Here is a 19,159-nt window from a genome sequence, read left to right on the forward strand (position 1 = left end):
CTTTCATTTGCTCTGGACGCTCCCAGAGGTCAGATGACTGCTCCAGGGTCACAGAGCAAGTCAGCTGCAGAACCAGAATTTGCACACAGGCTCCTTACCACCTTCCCCTCCCTATCTGCTCTGCCTTCTCCCAGCTTGGAGGCTGGAATATCACAAGTCCCTGGGCCAAGGACAACTTCCAGGACACCCTGCAGGTGGTCACTGCCCACTACCGAACCTCACCCTTCTTCTCCGTCTATGTCAGTGCAGACTCTAAGAACTCCAATAGCAATGTGATCCAGGTGAGCAGGCCTGGGCCAGGGAAGCAAAGGGTGTGGCCTCCTCGGGTGGAGGGAGACCTGCCCTGGGCCGTGGCAGCAGGCTCTGGTTTCTAAGCCGGGGTTATTTCTGGCAGCCCCAAGCAGTGAGATTTTTACAGGCAAGAGACTATGAGAGGGCAGACTAGCCATCTCGGTGGGCAGCTCATCATGGGCCACAGAAATGACAAGTGATATCAACTCCTGGGCACAGCTGTAGCCACCTCTTTGTCCCCTCACTTAGCCTCTGGCTCTTTGGTGCTGCTTGGAATGCTTTTGGTCCATCTCTCCCACCAGAGCCTGCCCAAGGCTGAGGATCAGCACACCCAGGAGAGCCGATTAGGGGTCATAAAGGCTTAGTTTTCAGCCCAACTGCGCCACTCACTCACTGTGTGACCTTTACAAGCGTCACCCTCACTGAGCTACACTTTCCTTTTCATCCTAATGAACTATAATAGCAGCTACCCAGGTTGAGTCAAGGTGTGCCCAGAAGGTTCCAATGGTAGCCATCAGGAAGTGACCCTCCTCTGCCTGCCCCACTCTCAAAAACCCTGTACTGACACTGTCCTCTTGAATCCTCATTCTAGCTCCGAAGGTTAGGTGTTATCTCCCTAACTTTCTGGGCGAGGGACCTGGGGATCAGAAAGGTTAAGTAACTTGGGTTAAGGTTAAGTCACCTGTGTTGGCTCCTCGTCACTTGGGAAGGGTTTAGAGAAGTAGAGTGCATTGCTGAGACCAAGGGGTGTTTAAAGAGGAAGGAGGCTCTGTCCAGCCCTCAGAAGGGCCCAGGTCTCTGCAGCTGACCCCACAGGTGGACAGGAACGTGTCTGTCTTATCACTGAGTGATCCCATCTGTGACTTCGGCTACCGGCTTGTGCTCCTGCTCGGACCTGAGCTGGTCCTCAGTGCCTGGTGTGAGAAGTCCTGGGGCAGGCAGAGGCCACAGGAGACACACAAGCCTGCAGCAGGGCCTTCCTCTCACTCTGCCTCCCTCTTTAGGTGGACCAGTCTGGCCTGGGCTTGCCCTCCAGAGATTACTACCTGAACAAGACTGAAAACGAGAAGGTGAGTGGGACTTTGCAGTGGTTCTCCCACCGTGTCCCCCACAGCATACCTGGGCAGGTCTTAGAAGCTGGGGGAACACAGGGGTATCACTTTCCTGATGGGCAACAGGCAGCCCAGTCAGGGGAGGGATGCCCCCAGGCTCGCTAGTTCATATGCAGGCACTGTGGGCACAAAGAGCAGGGGTTAGGTGTCATTTGTCCCCATTGTAGAGAGGTGCAGTAGCAGCCCCCACCATTTGAGGGTCTCAGACCTTTTATATACCTCACCTCTAACGCTCCCAGTCACCCCAAATTCACTCAGCCTCTCTGAACATCATTTGCTTTATCTGTCAAATGGATATTCATTTTACCTTGCCCTATACAGAGGAAGAAATAAGTCTCAGAGACAGAAGTGACCTGTTCAAAGTCACACAGCCAGTAAGTGGGGAGATCCAGAGCCACAACCAGATCACCTCCAACCCCTCACAGCTCTCCCTTCCCCTGCCTGGCCCACCTGAGGTTCACTCACCTATCCACTGGGCTCGAGGTCCAGTAGGAGAGGGAGACATTACTTAACTGTCCACCCAACTAGATGCCAACTGTATACATTGTGATCAGGGCAGAGGGAGCCGAGAAAGGACTTGATTCAGCTCTAGGGATGTGGTGGCAGAGGGTGGTTCAGAAAAGGTGCATTTCCAGAACAGGAAGATGGCTGAGGACGACCCGTGAAGGCAGGGCCAGAGCAGCAGGGGCCAGCCTCAGGGACCTATGTGTGCCCAGAGGCGGTGGGCTTTACCAGGAGCGCCACGGACACCAGTGAATACACACAGCGCCAGAATCCTCTCCAGAGCTGTTTTCCAGCATGTTTCCTGGGCCCCGTGCACAGGGCCGCAGCTGGGCCGGCCTCACCTGGCCCACTGGGCGGCAGGTGGCAACCACTGACAGACAGTTTTGGGGTGCTGGGTCCCACAGGTGCTGCCGGGATACCTGAACTACATGGTCCAGCTGGGGAAGCTGTTGGGCCGGGGAGATGAGGACACCATCCGGCCCCAGATGCAGCAGATCCTGGACTTTCAGACAGCGCTGGCCAATATCACCATCCCCCAGGAGAAGCGTCGGGACGAGGAGCTCATTTACCACAAAGTGACGGCCGCCGAGCTGCAGGTACCCTGTGCGCCAGCTACTGCAGGGGCAGGGCCACTGGAGTACACAGAGTCGGACAGGGCTCTTCAGGGGAGGGGTCATACCCACTTCATCATGACCTTAAAGCCACCCTTGGAAGGAGGTGTTTATGCCCAGGTTACAGATAGACTGGGGCTCAGACAAGTAAGATTACCTGCTGGTGGCCACAGAGTGCAAAGGGACTCCAGAGCTAGGCTTCTTCCCTCGCCGGGCTGCTTCGTGTGACAGCATTTCCCTAGCAGCTCCCAGTCATCCAGCACCGAGCACTGAGTAAAGGTGGGGTGTGGATTCCGACGTTGCTTCTCCCTTTGCTGAACAGGAGATGAAGAGACATGGTCAGGGCCCGGAGGCTCCTGAGGGCAGGGGTGCTGGCCCTGGGACTCAGGCTTGGCTCAGCTTTTGACCATGTCCCTAGGCAATATCCAGAGGCGTAACTGGGAGTCAGACCTGTACTTTCTGTGAAACTGGTGTGACTCACCGGAGACCTGCTGTCCCCTCCGTAGGCCAGCCTTGCCGAGGCTGCCCCCTGGTGGCTGCTGAGGCCTCCAGGGCCTGGGGTGGACTTCCTACTGCTTCCTTCTTTCTGTCCCGTGTGCTGTTGCTGACCCGCTTGTCCTGGGCCCTGGTGGTCTCCGAGGAATGAGCAGAGTGGTCCCACAGATCTCCCTGTTCCTTGCCCTCAGGCAGGAGCGCCTGGTGGCCCTTGCTGTTCTGCTGGGGCCAACCCTGCGCCTGCGGTGGGTTCCACTGCCGGTCGGTCTTCTCCCGGCTTCTCTCCCATCCTTTCCCTCTTCCTTCGAAGAGGAAGTTCCTGCCCTTTTTTCCTCCTCCATCTGACAGATGTATCAGGGGCCACTTGGGCCCCGCTTTCCTGTGCTTCTGGTCTGGTGGGGACACTAAGAAACAATCCCAGTCTCCCTGCCTAGTGCTGTGGGCGAGAGAAGCAGGGCGCTGAGGCCCGGTGGGGAAGGGCTGGGGAAGCTGAGTGTACACCTGCCCCGCAGGGACGTTGGTGTGTGCAGGGCCTCGTGGGCTTCATTCTGGAAGTCGTGCTTCCATTGGGTTTCCTGGGTGAAGTGTGTGTCCCTCTGGCCCCAGGCACAGGGCTACAGCCAGCCCTGCTCCACCCTGGCCTAATGGGCAGCAGTTTGGGAGTGTTGAGTCCCTGGCTGACTAGATACCTGCACTACATGGTCCAGCTGGGAGGCTGCTGGGCCCGGGGGTTAGGGCACCACCTGGCCCCCGATGCAGCATATCTTGGACTTTGAGACGCACTTTATCCTGAGGGCTGCGGGGGATGGGGTCGCTCAGGCACAGGTGCAGCCCATGCAAAGACCTGGGCTGAGGCAAGAAAGCCCAGCCTTCTGGTGGCACAGCTGCCCCTCAGGTTCCCAGGGAGGTTGGTGGCAGGGTGAGTGGTTTGCACGGGTTGTTATGGAGATCAGCAGCCTGTGTCGGGCACCATCTGGCACTGTTTTTCCGCTCTAAGGCCGGGAGGTGGAAGGAGATGCATTTCGCCCCCCAGCTGCAGGGGGCCCGGCCTGAGCGCTCGCCTCACGGCTCTGACGTGGTACTCAGAGAATGGACATCAATCTGGCGTGGCCAGCAGGTTCTGCCCCGGGGCAGCCTCTCCCCATTGCTTTCGCTCTCTTGTTTCATGGAAGAAAGGAAAGGTCATAACTTCAGCAGGGGCTGAATACCACACAGTGCCTGCTGGGGGCCTGGAGTCAGAGGGTCACACCTTGAGCCGTGTGGCCTTGGCAGATGAGGAGCCCACCCTGAGCCTTGGTTTCCTTCCAGGTAAAAAGCCCTTGCTCATCTGCTCACACCTGTTCTGTGCCGGAACAGAGACAAATGAGACACTGCCCCTGCCTTCACCAGGGACAGTGGCTCTTAACTCTTAAGTCATGGAGTCTTTTGAGAACAGCTCAAAAACTACGGACTGTCACCCAGGAAAAATGGACATGTGTGCATGAAAAAAACACACAGGCTAACATTTAGAGAAGTCCTGGACACCCCCGAAACCTGCCTGGCCTGCTCGCGGGTTATGAGGACATAACGTGACGCAGAAGATGAGATTTTGTTTTGTAAACTGGCATGCGCCATCGAAAAGTAGCATCCCAGAAGTCAATATCAGTAGTGCTGTGCTTTTGTGATCAGTGATATTTCTCAGGTCCCTATCACTAAATTAACTTGAATCATTTCACCCTGGGACAGAGTGTCTTCTTCTCTGGTAGCTGGAGATTTGTTTTCTTCTCCTACTCAAGATGACTCGAGGAGAGGGACTCCAGGCTTACATGTGGTTCAAGGCTAGACCTGCTGGAACAGAATGGTGTTCCAGGCTAGCCCCAAGTGGAGTTCGGATCCAGAGCCATGAGTCAGACCACCTTCTGCTGCTCTAGGGGTGGAGGGGGGCCTTCTCATTCTTTTCTAAGACCTCCCGTCCCGCAGGCTGTTTGGGCCTCGGCCCCATCCTCTGCCATTTCTCCTATAAAAATGAAGCCCAAAAGCACCCTCATCTTTCCCACTCCTCAGGCCTGAGTTGGTTGGTGCGCAGCGGTCCTCCTAGGCTGTGGGCATGGGAAGCAGCTCTTGGGCCTGCCTCTAGGGGATTTGAGTCAGGGCAGAGTGTCCTAGTCCATTAAAACTGCTGCATTAGCCAGGCGCACCTGTAATCCCAGTGGCTCGGGAGGCTGAGGCAGGAGGATAGTGAGTTCAAAGCCAGCCTCAGCAAAAAGCAAGGTGCTAAGCAACTCAGTGAGACCCTGTCTCTAAAGAAAATAAAAAATAGGGCTGGGGGTGTGGCTCAGTGGTTGAGCATCCTGAGTTTAATTCCTCAGCACCAACCAACCAAACAAACAAACAAAACTTCCACATCCATGGAGATGGATCTCGGCACCTGCGTCTCAGGAGTTCACTAAAGCAAGACACTGAAATGTGGACGTCCTGCTGTCAGCACAAGCCTCTTTATCTCCGAGTTGTGAGAATTGCCCTGTCAGGACTCTGCTCTCCCGGAACGAGCAGGTTTGTGATGAGTAGTAGGGTTTTCCCCACCTGATGCCTCACCCTGAACCAGGGATCCGCCACCTCAGTTCATAAAGCCCTGTAACTGGTGACATTCGGTAAACTAACCCACTTTCCCAGGGTCTTTGCTGCCAGGCCATGCATTCAGGTGACCCTGATTGCGGGACCCAGTTTGAAGGTCTCATCAGACACCTCTGAATTCTGTGGCCACAGAAATGTAGAGATGGGCCTGAGGGTCTCCTGCCAGGGAGAGGGGAGGCTCCGGGCCACGGGGGAGGCCAGGCTGAGAGGCCTGTGGCAGTCAGCTCTGGAGGCAGGGTCACTGACCCCATCTTAGGGAAAGGATAGACAGTGCCCAGAGCTGGTTCCTGCTGGGGACTCTGCTCTAGGCCTCCTCAACGCTCAGCTCAATGTCACCAGCTCATGTCACCCAGCTCATGTCGCAGGGCTGTGCTGGCGCCTGCCAGCTCGGGGCCCACTGTGCGCTTCTCTTCCCAGCCTCATGGGGGTTTGCCATCGGTGTTGGTGGGAACATTCACCCAGGGATGACGCCAGTCAGCCCCCCTACTGAGAACTGGTCGATGACTTGTACCAGCACAATACCGCCTTTGGGAGCTGCCCCCGCCCTGTCCCCAGCCTCATCTGTCCTTTGAGATGTTTGTTCCCCAATGGATTAGATGTCCACTTAAATCCAGGAGCAGGGGCTGGGGTTGTGGCTCAGTGGTAGAGCGCTTGCCTTGCACGTGTGAGGCACTGGGTTCAAGTCTCAGCAACACATATAAATAGAGGAAGGTATTATGTCCATCTACAACCAAAAAAAAATAAAAAAAATAAACCCAGGAAAAATGGCCTTGGGGTGGAGCCCAGTGGTAAAGCCTGTGCTTAGCCTGCTCAAGGCCCTGAGTTCAATCCCAAGCACCCTGCCAAATACACCGAGAGACGAGTGCCCTGAGTTTTATTTAACCCCCACAGTAAACCATATAACCTCAGGAAAGTCACCTTCCCTGATCAGCAAACTCAGCCTCTTGTGACTGACTGCCTGTCCCAGCAGGCGGGGATGGATCTTAGGTGGCTTTATGGGTACGGTTTTCCTGTATGAAGGGAATGCATTTCTCACTTCCCGTATTTGTCTTACATTTTGCCCTTTCAAGAAAATAGAGAATGGAGTTTGAAATCTGCCAGGCCCAGGGCCACTTTTGGAAGGTCTTAAGCGATGATCGTAATTTCTGGATTTGCTGGCTAAGTCAGGTGCCCATCCAAGTGATTGACATGTAGAGGTGTCTTTGCTAAAAGATATGCAGCCCAAAGCCTCATGTTCTTTAAAACTGCACACTAAAAATAACTGAACGTGTGGGGAATACAGGGCCAGAGCAGACACATTGCGCAGCTCTGCTTGAGGAAGTGACACCAAGGGACACACGCCAGCATTGAAGCCCGAATCTCTATGTGTTTGCACTTAAGCCGGGCCGCTCGGGCCAGCGTCGGACTCACAGAGACAGGTGGGGGTGGGAAGTGGAAAGCACATAGTTCAAGTCTTGCAAAAGTCATCTGCAGCTGGGTGAGCCACATCCCCAGCCCTTTTTATTTTTCATTTTGAGACAGGGTCCTGCTAGGTTGCTGAGGCTGGCCTTGATTTGAGATCCTCCTGCCTCAGCCTCCTGGTTTTCTGGGATTACAAATGTGCAGCATATTTTACCACAATTTATTTTTAAAATGTTGTAGGACTTCATAACAAAAATCTGCAACCTCAAGAGAGATAGCTCGCATGGCTGGAGGCTGCTGCTGCAGGAGATGCTGGCCATGATGTGGAGGTGTTGGGGGAGACACCTCTGAGCAGGGAACCTTGGGGTGCCAAAGGGAAAGTGAGATCTGTTGGGAGCTGATAGTTATGAAAAGCCAAGTGTCTCTTTGGAAAGCCCTGGGTACAGGTTCTCATTTTAGGTCCTTAAAACAGAGCTGCTGGGGCTGAGGTTGTGGTTCAGTGGGTGGAGCACTCTCCTAACACGGGTGAGGCACTAGATTCAATCCTCAGCACCACATAAAGATAAATAAATAAAAATAAAGGCATCATGTCCACCTAAAAAAATACTTAAAAAAAAAAAAAAACAGAGCTGCCGCTGGGCATGATGGTGCATGCCTACTATAATCCCAGAGGCTTGGGAGGCTGAGGCAGGAGGATCAAGAGTTCAAGGCCAGCCTCAGCAACTTAGTGAGGCCCCAAGCAACTTAGCTGCCTCAAAATAAAAAGGGCTGGGGGTTTGGCTCAGTGGTAAAGTGGCCCTGAGTTCAGATCCCAATAACTCCCCAAAAAAAAAACAAGCACAAAGAGCCGCAGGCCTGGTTTGTGCATGGCTGAGCTGCAGGCTTCTCCCTTCTTGCTGCAGTCATCACCGACTTTGCTGTCCCAGCTCCCCCCTCAGCAGCCTAACCTGTTGTTTACCCCACAACACTGGCCCTCCTGAATGTTGGATCCTCTGCAGCAGACTGCTGCTGCTGACACCCTTGTTGAGTGGGACAGTGCTGGCTTCTGTGTGTGACCCTCACAGTTACCAGATATACGGGACTCATTGTCATGATGATCCCTGTTTTTCACATGAGTTGCTGAGGCATAGATGGGCACATTAACTTATTAAAGGTTGCACAGCTCACAAGCAAGAAAGCTACACCAGGAAAGCTACCTAGCCCATCTCCTGATTCTTAGTTTTTAGGGGTCTGAAGCTCCATGTCTTCCTCTGTAAATGGGGATAATTGTGGCCACTGCTTGGTCAGTTGGGCAGTGGCACATGCTGCATGGGAAGGGCATGGTGATGGTGGTGGCTGCTTTCCCTGCTGCTGCTGCAGCCTCTCATCCCACCCTGGTTCCGCTTCAAATGTGGTTTGCCTCTAGCTCCTGGGGATGCTGTCCACAGCAGCGCTCACCAGCCAGCCAGCCTCTGCCTGGAGCTCCATCTGCATCGTGGTCCCAGGGCAGAGGCACAATGACACCTTCCGAGGGACATCCGAAGACGGGGCTGAGGAGAAGCCACCCTCCAGCCTCACGCTGTCCCCTTCCCTTGCAGACCTTGGCACCAGCCTTCAACTGGCTGCCCTTCCTCAATGCCATCTTCCACCCCGTGGAGATCAACGCGTCGGAGCCCATCGTGGTCTATGACAAGGACTACCTGGAGCAGGTCTCCGCCCTCATCAACTCCATGGACAGATGGTGAGGCCGGCAGCCCTGCTGGGCAGGAGGGGCAGGAGGGGCAGGAGGGGCAGGGCAGCCGGACGCAGTGCGCCGCACCCTGGTGGGCTTCCCCGAGAGGCAGCAGAGGTTGCTGGTCCCCTGGGCAGCTTCAAATCCTGCTGCCCTCACCAAGCTGTGTAGCTGTGGGCATGTCCCTTGTCCTTTGTCGGGGTCATACTGTCACCCATAAGATGGAGATGCAGATAGCATCTACCAAGCAGGGGACTCGTGAGAATCACACAAAATGATTCATGTTTTAACACGTTCCTGGCATGGAACGGGACGCTGCCAATACCACCCATAATTTTTTGGTTAATACGGGTTTTTTATTTTATTTTTTATTTCAAAGGCTTATAGAAATGTTGAAAAATACAGAAAATAGGAAAAATGTAAAATTATTCAAAATACTACTCTTGGTCATTTTGGGGGGTGTTTGTGTGTGTGTGCATATCAGGGAGAGAAGGTGTGAGGGAAGAGAGGTTTCCAATCCATAGTTCTTCTTTCTCCTTAATGTGACTAGATGGATAATCTTCTTTTCCCTTGACTTTTCATTTTTATTTTAGTAGTAGGAGTACTGAGGATTGAACCCAGGGGCACTTAACCACCGAGCTATATCCCCAAACTTTTTGTATTTTATTTAGAGACAGGGTCTCACTGAGTTGCTTAGGGCCTTGCTGTTGCTGAGGCTGGCTTTGAACTCACTGTCCTCCTGCCTTAGCCTCCCGAGCCACTGGGATTACAGACATGCACCACTGCTCCAAGCCTTGCCTTGACTTTCATTATGAATATTTCCCAGTACCATCCCAAACCCCCTGTGAGGATCATTTTTATAGTTGCATAGTATTCCATCAACTGTACATGCAATATTTGCCATACCCTCCCCGTAGTCAGACTTTTCAGGGTAATTCCGGTTGAGGCTAGATGTTGAATATAGTGAACATCTTTGTACTAAGGTAACATCTTTGCAAACTTGACTCAGCATGGTCAGTTGGTCAGCCACAGATAGGTTCCCTGTGCCCTGTGGGTGGAACATGGGAATTGTCTTCATGAAACCTGGCTGGCCAGAGCTTCCTTTCCTGCCCCTGCTGCTCTAAGGCCTCTACTTCCTGTCTGGCCTTCAGCAGGGAATGGCAGCCTCCTCCCCACTGTAGCATACACCACCAGGCAAGTCTCTAGGCAGCGGCTTCACAGCTTCAGACACAAAGCAGCTAAGCAGCAGCATGTATTGAGCACTGCTGGTATGCAAGTGATTGCACCGGACACTGGGGGGTTCTAGGCTGAGCGCCAGGCGTTCCTCGGAGAGTTACATTCCATGTGCTTGGAAGGCAGCCGCCAACCGAGCCCCAGGTAGGCTAGGAAGGAGGCCGGGGTGAGGCTGTTCGGGAGCCCCAGGCATTTCTGAGCCAGCATCCTCTTCCCCAGCCTGCTGAACAACAACTACATGATCTGGAACCTGGTGCGGAAAACGAGCTCCTTCCTCGAACAGCGCTTTCAGGACGCCGATGAGAAGTTCATGGAAGTTATGTATGGGACCAAGAAGGTGAGCTGCGACAGTGATTCCTGGGTTCATGATGAGCACCTACTGTGTGCTCTGCCCTGGGGCTGGTAAGACCACTATACCCTCAGGGCTGTGGCACTTATGAGGGTTGAGTCTAGGAGGAGAATGAAGAGGCCACTGAGGGTCCATCTGGGGTCATGGGAACACTGATGGGGACTTAGGCCCCCAGGGTGGGCAGAGGCTTCTGGAAGGAGGTGGTTATGCCAAGCCAAAGCACAAAGAGGAGTCTTAGCAACTCAGCTGGTTTGCAGAGAAGGTAGTTTCTGTTCTGTCCCTCCAGCTGCTTCCCCGTGGAGATGTCAGCGCTCTCCTTATGTAACTGTGACTCTAAAGGTGGGGACTTCTTCCCCAGAAGCATCAAACACATCAAACACCTGCTCACGAGGGTTCCCTGATTCTTATCCTCCCTGTTTGTGGTCAGGGGAACCCAGTCCAGATCCAGGTTCTCTCAGGGAACAGGAGTCCCAGGCCCCAGATCCAGTAGGCTCCACCCATCTTAAGTGCCCCCAAACCTCTGCGGCTCCTTTTGTAAGAGGCTTCCAGGCCTCCCTCCCTCCCTCCCTCTCGCCTGGGAAGCTGATGCCAAGAATTCTGATGCCAAGAATGAGGCCTCCCCATCTCATTTACGCATCCAACAAACAGTTACTCCTGCACTGTCACCGTGGGCCAGGCCTCAAGCCCAGTGTGGGAATACCAAGATGGGTGGGATGGGTCTGTGCCCAGGAGCCCTGCCTGCCTGGGAGGTGCCAGGGCTGACCTGCCCTCATGTACCTAAGGCTCAGAGAATGGCTGGGAGTGCCCCGGCTGCAGAGCAGGGGAGGCTGGGCAGAGATTTGAATGGGAGGTTCTGCTTCTTACCACACAGCCTTGGGCGGGTCACTTAAATAGGGCAGGGACTCGGTCTTCCCATCTGTGAAAAGGTGATCCCTGGGCTCCGTTTCCTCAGGCCGTAAAGTCGGTTCCAAAGGTGGAAACTTCTGCTGCATGCCTGGCCGGCTGTCCTCGTGCTACCTGCCTACAATCCGCAGATCTTGGTGGGGAGGAGGGACCCCTCTCCACTCCCTGCTGGTGCTCCTCGGGTTACGGTGAAGAGGCTACACGTCGCACAGCCTCCTCAGGGGCCTGCTGGCCCCTCCTTTTCTGCCCGGAGGTGGCCCCCACGTCAGATGAACCTGCCTGACCCTTTCTTGTTTCAAAGAGTTTTCTCCTCATTCCAAAACCTTTGTCGTAGGCAGTCAGAGTGGCCTTTTTGCGGGAAGTCACTGGAGCCAGACTCTCTGGGCTCAAGCCCACCGCAGCACTTACTCCCTGGGTGCTCCCTTTGGGCCAGTGACTTAACCTCTCTGTGCCTCATTCCTCTCCCTTAGTCTCCCTCGAGCATTCTAGGCGTGCGGCCTGCACACCCTGGGCTCTCAGGCGCTCGGTGCTGTCACGGCTGTTGACATCATTACTGCACCTCTGTCTCCTGCTGGATGTTCTGGGCATTTCCACAGAGTCCTCAAGGGCAGGCCCGCTGTTGATTCAGCTCTAAATTCCTGAGACCTGGCACAGTCCCCGAGCAGGGGAGTCACTCAGGGGACAAATGCGTGTGTGTAAAGTGAATGGGCTTCTCCAGAGACACCGGGCAGAAGACAATAAGAATCTGCCCATGATCCAGCCGTCAGAGCCTCTGCCAAGCCTCAAAGTTGGAGACTCCCTAGCTTTGACCCACTATGTGCTTGGCCTCAGCATATCCAGGCCAAGTCTGTGTCCAGCTGTGGGCTGCCCAGTGGCTGGCAGGGCGGCAGGCAGGAGGGAGAGGGGAGCAGAAAGCAGCCATTGAAACGGACACAGGTTGGGACAGCTAAGCAGAATCCAGGGGCTACACTTAGACTAGAATGACCTTCCCTTCCTTCTTGACTAGAAAAAAAAATGTTTTAAGTCATAATTTACATACAATAGAGTATTTAGTATACCTGGCCATGGTGGCACACTCTGGTAATTCCAGGGAGACCCTGTCTCAAAAAAAAATTTGAGACATAGAGTAGTTTAGTGTGGTGTGAGGGTGGCCCTGGGTTCCATTCATAGCACCCCATTAAGAAAAAAAGAAAGCAAGCCCGCCTAGCATGTGTGAAGCCCTGGGTTCAACCCCCAGCACTTAAAAACAATATGCACAAACATATGTGCATAGAGTGTGGGTGAAGGATACAGTTGGTTGATTTGTGACAATGAAGTCGTGCGTGTGACCACCAGCCCGGTCAGGACAAACAAGGTTTCTGTGGACCCAGTTACCCGGCATGCCCTCGGGCCCCTTCCTGCGTCTCCCCAAGGTGCTGCAGATGGGCAGACGAGTCCTACACTGTCTGCCTGGCCGCCTGGCTTAGTGAGTCTGTGGAATTCGTCATGTTGTGGCATCTCTGAGTAGCTGGTTCCTCCGTGCTGCCAAGTGGTATGTCGCTGTAGAAAAACAACACATTTTGTTTATCCATCTGTCTGCTGATAGGCATTTGGGTTGTTCACAGTAGGGCTGGTGTGAAGCAGGCTGCCCCGAGCTGGTTGTCACGCCTGTTCCTCAGGGTTAAGAGGACCCTGCAGCCGGACTGGTTTCCATAAGCAGGGTCATCACACCTGGTCATACACACTGTCCATGGAGGGATGGCCGGGCAGGGGGACAGCGAGGCTGAAACCCTCCCGGTGCTCTTTATCAGCCCATGCTCTGGGGAGCTGCAGCTCAAGGACCATTTCTGGTTCATACTGAGGTGTCCTGTGGGCTAGCACTGCTTGTGGGTGAGACTGAGGAAGAACCAACTTAAGCCCGGCACAGTGACACACCTGTGATCCAAGCTGCTGGGGAGGCTGAGGCAGGAGGATTGCAAATTCAAGGCCATTCTGGGCAATGAGCATTGAGAGACCCTATCTCAAAATAAAATATAAGGAAAGAGCTGGGGTTGGGGTGGGCATGCGTTTCAGTGGTGAGGCACTTGCCTGGCATCCTTAGCACATTTAAAAAAAAAAAAGCCGACATTGAAGTTTTGTGATGTCACTGTGGCCTTCTCTCTCTAGGAGGCTGTAAATGGGGCTGGGCCCCTGGCCTTCTGGGAAGGTTGCCGTTGCTCAGGTGGACAGGCAGCTTCCTGAGGTTCTGTGCCTCCAAGATTCCTTGTGTCCTCCAGGAGGCAGGACCAGGTGGAGTTGGCGGGAGCCCCAGATGGAGGACCAGGCATGTCAGAGTTCCCATCCCTGTGGCACCCCTACCCACTGTCACCTACTGGACCAGTGACTGCTCTTACTGAATTTCTGATTCCTGTCTGTCCAGTGGCCCATCGCTGCCCACTAGGGGTGCTCAGTGGCAGACCTTCGTGAAGTGCCAAGCACAGAGGCTGGTACTCAGGAGACAGTAGATGGTGGCCATGAGGGGTGTCTGTGGCCTAAAGTAACTTCTGTGGCCAGAAGAGGTTTGTCTCCCTGGAGTTCTGGGGGGAAGCACAGGCCTCCTATGGCGCCACCTCCCAGCCAGGCCTTGGGAGAAGGAGGACTGGGCCCAGTGACCCTCTGCGCTCGTGTTTTTCAGACCTGCCTTCCTCGCTGGAAGTTTTGCATGAGTGACACGGAAAACAACCTGGGCTTTGCCCTGGACCCCATGTTTGTCAAAGAGACCTTCACCGAGGACAGCAAGAACATAGTAAGTACCTCCCCTGTGGACAGAGTGGGCATCACATCTGCTGGACCACCCCCCACCCTGCCGCCAGCCTGACAGCCCACACTCTGCTCTGCCCTGGGCCTTTCCTGCTCCAGGCCACAGGATCCTGGGGCCTTCTTTAACTCAGAGGCCGTCTTCTCAGGCTGCAGGGAATGACTTACTAAATGACTTCCGTGGTTGAGTGCCAGGCCAGTTTGTGTTATTTAATTTGATCTTCCCAGTGACCCCACAGGCTACCACAGCCATCTCTACCTCCTGGGGCTGTGAAGGACCCCACCAGGTAATGTTGACCTGGAAGTGACATTTTTCTTACTCTGAGGGTGACAGAATTATTCGGGCAGGTAGAGGATCATCATGGCTGAGTGCTGGGGAGACAGCCAGCCCCTAGCTCAGATTCTGGCTCTGTCACTTGGCTGGGTGACTTGAGCGGTGTTCTCCCCTCACCTGGGACATGAAAGTAGGGCTGTCCCATCTGCAGAGGGGTGTTAAATTGTTAAGGTGAGATTGCAATAAATCACCAAGTGGATCTTAAAGCAAGAGACAGGCCAAGGGCCAGGCTGCTAGTCCACACCCTTCCACCCCCTCCCAGGGTTCGAGCACACCTTTTGTAGTCCAAAACCATATTAACGCATAAGTGGCTGTTGCTATGACCCAAAACCATAAACAAACATCATAAGATCTAAAATCATAAGCAGTAAAGAGGGTGGGCCAAAATGTCCCTAGTCGAGGACAAGTTAAAGAATGGCTACTAACATCTAGACAGTCTACCTCTGACAGGGTAGATTGTCCAAGAAAAATGGGAACTGAAGAGGGGACACTTTCACGTTATATATAAGAATTGCCATCTGTGTCGCCTAACGTGCTATGCTAGGCAACCGCTCGCTGATGGGTGCAGAGGCAGAGCTTTTCCACGGGAGAAGTGTTTCTTACATGATGTGGAGTCTCAGGGCAAAATGGAGTCTGTGTGGTCATTGCCCACACAGCCTGGCCATAACAAAATGAGATGCTACACGTAAAGAACACCTGGCCCAAAATAAGCTACAGTCAATGGCAGCGATTATTTATCACATCTGCTGAGGCAGAATCTGAATCCAGGTCTGTCTGGCCCCAGCCCCACGGCTCTTGCCTTCCCCTTCCCCAGAATCCTTCCATCTTCTATCTTTGGCCCCTGGGTCTGCCCGTGCATCGTCACCCTCAACAGCTGCCATTTGCGCCTGAGTGTGGCCTTTCTGAGTGCTCCTCAGATCAAGTTCTCTGGGTGTTAAAGCTCTATTCCATCAAAAAGGATCCCATCAGCCTGGGAGAGGCCATGTCTTCTGGATGGCTCCAAAAGAGCACTCCACCATGCTAAAGGCTCCGAAAAGTCCTGCTGCGGACCTTTCTGCTTCCCCAAGGCACATCCAAGCTCATTTGAACACAGAGACCAGTGCACGGAAGGCCCATCTTGTCTCAAGGGATATCCATGTTAGGAACATTGTCTGGAAGCACAGCCATGGCCACCCTCTCAGCCTGCTCTGCAGAACCTGAGGCCGTGAGCCCACCTCAGTTTGACCTCGGGTCCAGTGTCATCCTGCCTGGGGCACTGGTTGCATCCAGGGGGCCAGTGCCCAGAGCTGAGGGTGCAACATCTGTCTCCTCAGGCCAGCGAGATGATCCTGGAGATCAAGAAGGCCTTTGAGGAGAGCCTGAGCACACTGAAGTGGATGGATGAGGACACCCAGAAGTCAGCCAAGGAGAAGGTAAGGCCGCCCAGGGGCTCGGGCACCCAGGCTTCCTGCACCAGGCGAGAGCAGCAGAGAGAGAGCAGGGCTAGGAGAGGCCAGCCTGTCCCCTGGGCACGCATGGATGCTGTCCTGCCTTGTGACCAGTCTAGCAGGCTGAGGGGACAGCCTGAAGCCCAGTGTCACACATCTCTTGGCTGAAGGTGGACAGGCAGGAGAGCACGCGCAAGAGAGGTGGACCAAGCCACTGTGGTGCCCGCTCCCTCCACAGCTCCCACTTTCCCAGCGGTGGGGGACGGAGCCCCAGAACCTCATCACCTGCCAAAGGTTCCAACCCTTGAACTTTGGGGACACATTTGGACCATAACAGCTTCCCTTGGGGAAGCAACATTTAATCAGAAACCCAAAAGATTAACTGGGGGCTGGGGTGGTGGCTCAGCAGTAGAGCACTCGCCTTGCCTGTGTGAGGCACTGGGTTCGATCCTCAGCACCATATAAAAGTAAAAAAAAAAAAGATATTGTGTCCACCTGAAAAAAAATAAATATATTTTTTTTAAAAAGATAGGCAAGGAGGGAATGTTTCCAAAAAGAGATGTGAAAGTCCTAAGTGGGGAGGTGCCTGATCCCCCGCCCCTTGACCTGACCCTGAGCCCAGAGCCCACAGAGCTGGGGCCAGCTGGCCAGCATTGCAGGTGCTCAGTTCTGTGTCCCTCCCTTCTAGGTGGACACCATCTACAACATGATAGGCTACCCCAACTTCATTATGGACCCCAAGGAACTGGACAAAGTGTTCAATGACGTGAGTGGCTTACGCCCTGCCATCCCAAGTGCCCACTTGGGGAGGGGCCAAAGTGGGCGGGACACCCAGGGCTTCTGGAGGCAGGGAGGCTGACCTGGGATCATGAAAGCCATCAGGGGATTAGCTCAGTGGGAGAACGCTGGCCTCGCATCATGACTCCAACTGGTTCAACCCAAGCACTACATAAAAGGGGGGGCAGGGGGGCTGAGGTTGGCTCAGTGGCAGAGTGCTTGCCTGGGTTCGATCCTCAGAACCACATTAAAGAAAGAGAGAGAGAGAGAGAGAGAGAGAGAGAGAGAGAGAAAAGGGGGAAGGGATGGATTCTGCATGCCTGTGTGTTTATGTGTGAAGGAAAGACAGATGGCTATATTTGGGGATTGTTACTGCACGTGTGTGTGTGTGTGTGTGTGTGTGTGAGAGAGAGAGAGAGAGAGAAAGAAAGAAAGATAGAAGGATATTATGTCCATCTACAACTAAAAAATTTTAAAAAGAAAAAGGTCTTGGGGAAGCAGATCCTAAAAGGTGCAGCACCACCTGACCCTGATCCCAGAGCCCACAGGGCTGGGGTCAGCTGGCCAGCATCGCGGCCCTAAAACACCACGAGGTGGGTAGAAATGTGAAGCCCCTCACACCCCTGCTCCTGCTCCAGAGCGGCCACCTGTCTTCAGGGTTGTACCCCGACCTCCTCAGAGAAAACTTGGACCTCAAATTTTGACCTTGAGATGGGGATGGGAACGAGGAGGCAGCCATCCCAAATGCACGGTGACACTCCACTGAGGCAGAGGGGGATTGCTGCCTCCCTGCTGCCAGAACCTTCGGCACATCACCCCTTTAAGTGGGTTGTGATTTTGCCCCAAATGATAGTTTCCTATCTTCTCATGAGTGAAATTTCTGAAATTCAGGCATTTTTGAAATTATAATAACCTCTCATCATGGTTCTATTTAAAACCTAAGACTATTAAAATTACTTCTGAGAAGAGGAGACTCATTCCACAGCCATGTTTCTTGAGAATAATTTCAGACACCCCAGGGTCATCACGGTGCGAGACCCAGAGTCTCCTTGAGATAGCTCAGGCAGGGCCCACAGGAAGGGGCCTGCCCCTGAGGGCCCAGTGTTTTATCGAAGCCCTTGGGTACACCGTAAAGATCCAGAGTGGACCTGGAGGAGGGCTTTGCACCTGTCAGGAGCTGAGAGGCCTTGCCCAGGGGTAGGGGTGTGATAACACCTGTCCCCTGACATTTCAGAGCTAGATTCCAGCGTGGTTCATTAAATCTGTGATGTCCAATTTGTTAGCTACCAGCCATGGGGGGGCTATTTAATTCATCAAAACTTAATTAAAATTTAATTACACTATCACATTTGAGATGCTCGGTAGCCACCTGTCACCAGAGTCTACCATATTGGCCAGGGTGGGTATAGAACACATGGAGAACACACCCATCGTCACAGTCCTGCAGGACAGTGATGGAGATACTTCTTGCCCATGGGAACCACTGCCGAGGCATCCTGCAGCACTGTGACACTGTCAGGCGCCTGAAGGAGACAGTTGTTGCTGGGCCCAGCAGGTTAGAGGCCTCTAGAGGGGTGGAGCCTACAGCTCCGAGCCCACACTCTGGCCCTGGGCCTGCCGACCCATCCCTTCACCTGGAGGGGTCTGAGTTTCTGAGTTTCCTCTGGGCGTGCTCCCATCCTGTGTCTCTGCTTCTTTCTTCAGTACACGGCAGTTCCAGACCTCTACTTCGAGAACGCCATGCAATTTTTCAACTTCTCATGGAGGGTCACTGCTGACCAGCTCAGGAAAGCCCCCAACAGAGACCAGTGAGTCCCCCAGGCCCGGCCAGGAAGGCCTTGGTTCCCCACCATGGGGATGCACCCCGCTGAACTTGCCTTCCCCACCCACTGTCAGGTGCCAGGTGTTACTGTCACAGAGGCCCTCTTTTCAAATTAAGAAACTAAAAGCTGCTGGGTGCGGTGGCACATGTCTGTAATCCCAGCAGCTCAAGAGGCTGAGGCAAGGGGATCGCAAGTTCAAAGCCAGCCTCAGCAACGGAGAGGCGCTAAATAACTCAGTGAGACCCTGTTTCTAAATAAAATACAAAAGAGGACTGGGGATGTGGCCCAGTGGTCGAGTGCCTCTGAGTTCAATCCCCAGAACCCTCTGCAAAAAAAGCCAGAGTAGAGCCCATCCTGGCCCCAGTCTGTGTGCCTCAGTGCCCAGCCTGTTGGCAGAGTGAAGGCCTGGCACCACATCCCAGCTTCATGGCCTCCGCATTCAGAGCCTTCATTTCATTAACTTCGAAGTAGAAGGGAAGGGAACTGCTTCTGGGGTCATTGAAGCAATCCAGTGTGGGAACTGGGGAGAGCCAGGCCCTGAGAGGAGGCCCTCCACATGGGTGAATGTCTCATAACTCCTCACAAACAGGAGCGGTGGTTTCTCCCACTGTTTCCCTGAGAGCTGGGGAAGGTTCTAGATGGGCCCTGATAACCAAGCACATGAACACACTGCAAATCCCACTGTGCATCAGTGTCCCTTAGGGAGCAGTTTCAAAAATATTCTCCTAGGATGAGGGTGTAGCTCAGTGGTAGAGTACAGCCTAGTACTTGAGACCCTGAGTTCCCTCCCCAGCACTGCG

General features: G+C 53.9%; 1 protein-coding gene and 1 long non-coding RNA gene across 20 annotated transcripts in view; one reads left to right on the forward strand and one right to left on the reverse strand.

Annotated features, from left to right (window-relative positions):
• LOC101960083 (endothelin-converting enzyme 1-like) overlaps positions 1 to 19,159 on the forward strand; it is a 121,271-nt gene that overhangs the window by 94,774 nt on the left and 7,338 nt on the right. For 16 of the 19 annotated variants that reach the window (XR_013432530.1, XM_078035896.1, XM_078035898.1 and 13 more), the window contains 9 exons: positions 135 to 281; positions 1,296 to 1,361; positions 2,312 to 2,503; positions 8,605 to 8,747; positions 10,191 to 10,308; positions 13,877 to 13,987; positions 15,646 to 15,744; positions 16,448 to 16,525; positions 18,241 to 18,344. Coding sequence is in view for 17 of the 19 variants with exons in the window: in XM_078035896.1 (XP_077892022.1) it covers positions 135 to 281; positions 1,296 to 1,361; positions 2,312 to 2,503; positions 8,605 to 8,747; positions 10,191 to 10,308; positions 13,877 to 13,987; positions 15,646 to 15,744; positions 16,448 to 16,525; positions 18,241 to 18,344 (1,058 nt within the window). In the remaining 2 variants the exon portion in view is untranslated. The remainder of the gene's footprint in view (positions 1 to 134; positions 282 to 1,295; positions 1,362 to 2,311; positions 2,504 to 8,604; positions 8,748 to 10,190; positions 10,309 to 13,876; positions 13,988 to 15,645; positions 15,745 to 16,447; positions 16,526 to 18,240; positions 18,345 to 19,159) is intronic. The other 3 variants (XR_013432531.1, XM_078035911.1, XM_078035903.1) reach the window with 2 other exon arrangements.
• Positions 1,668 to 2,980, reverse strand: LOC144372557 (uncharacterized). The gene is made up of 2 exons (XR_013432532.1): positions 2,676 to 2,980; positions 1,668 to 2,539 (listed from the first exon to the last, which is right to left on the reverse strand). It is a non-coding gene; the product is annotated as an uncharacterized LOC144372557 (long non-coding RNA).

Source organism: Ictidomys tridecemlineatus, unplaced genomic scaffold (assembly GCF_052094955.1).
Source record: "Ictidomys tridecemlineatus isolate mIctTri1 unplaced genomic scaffold, mIctTri1.hap1 Scaffold_130, whole genome shotgun sequence".
NCBI lineage: Eukaryota > Metazoa > Chordata > Mammalia > Rodentia > Sciuridae > Ictidomys > Ictidomys tridecemlineatus.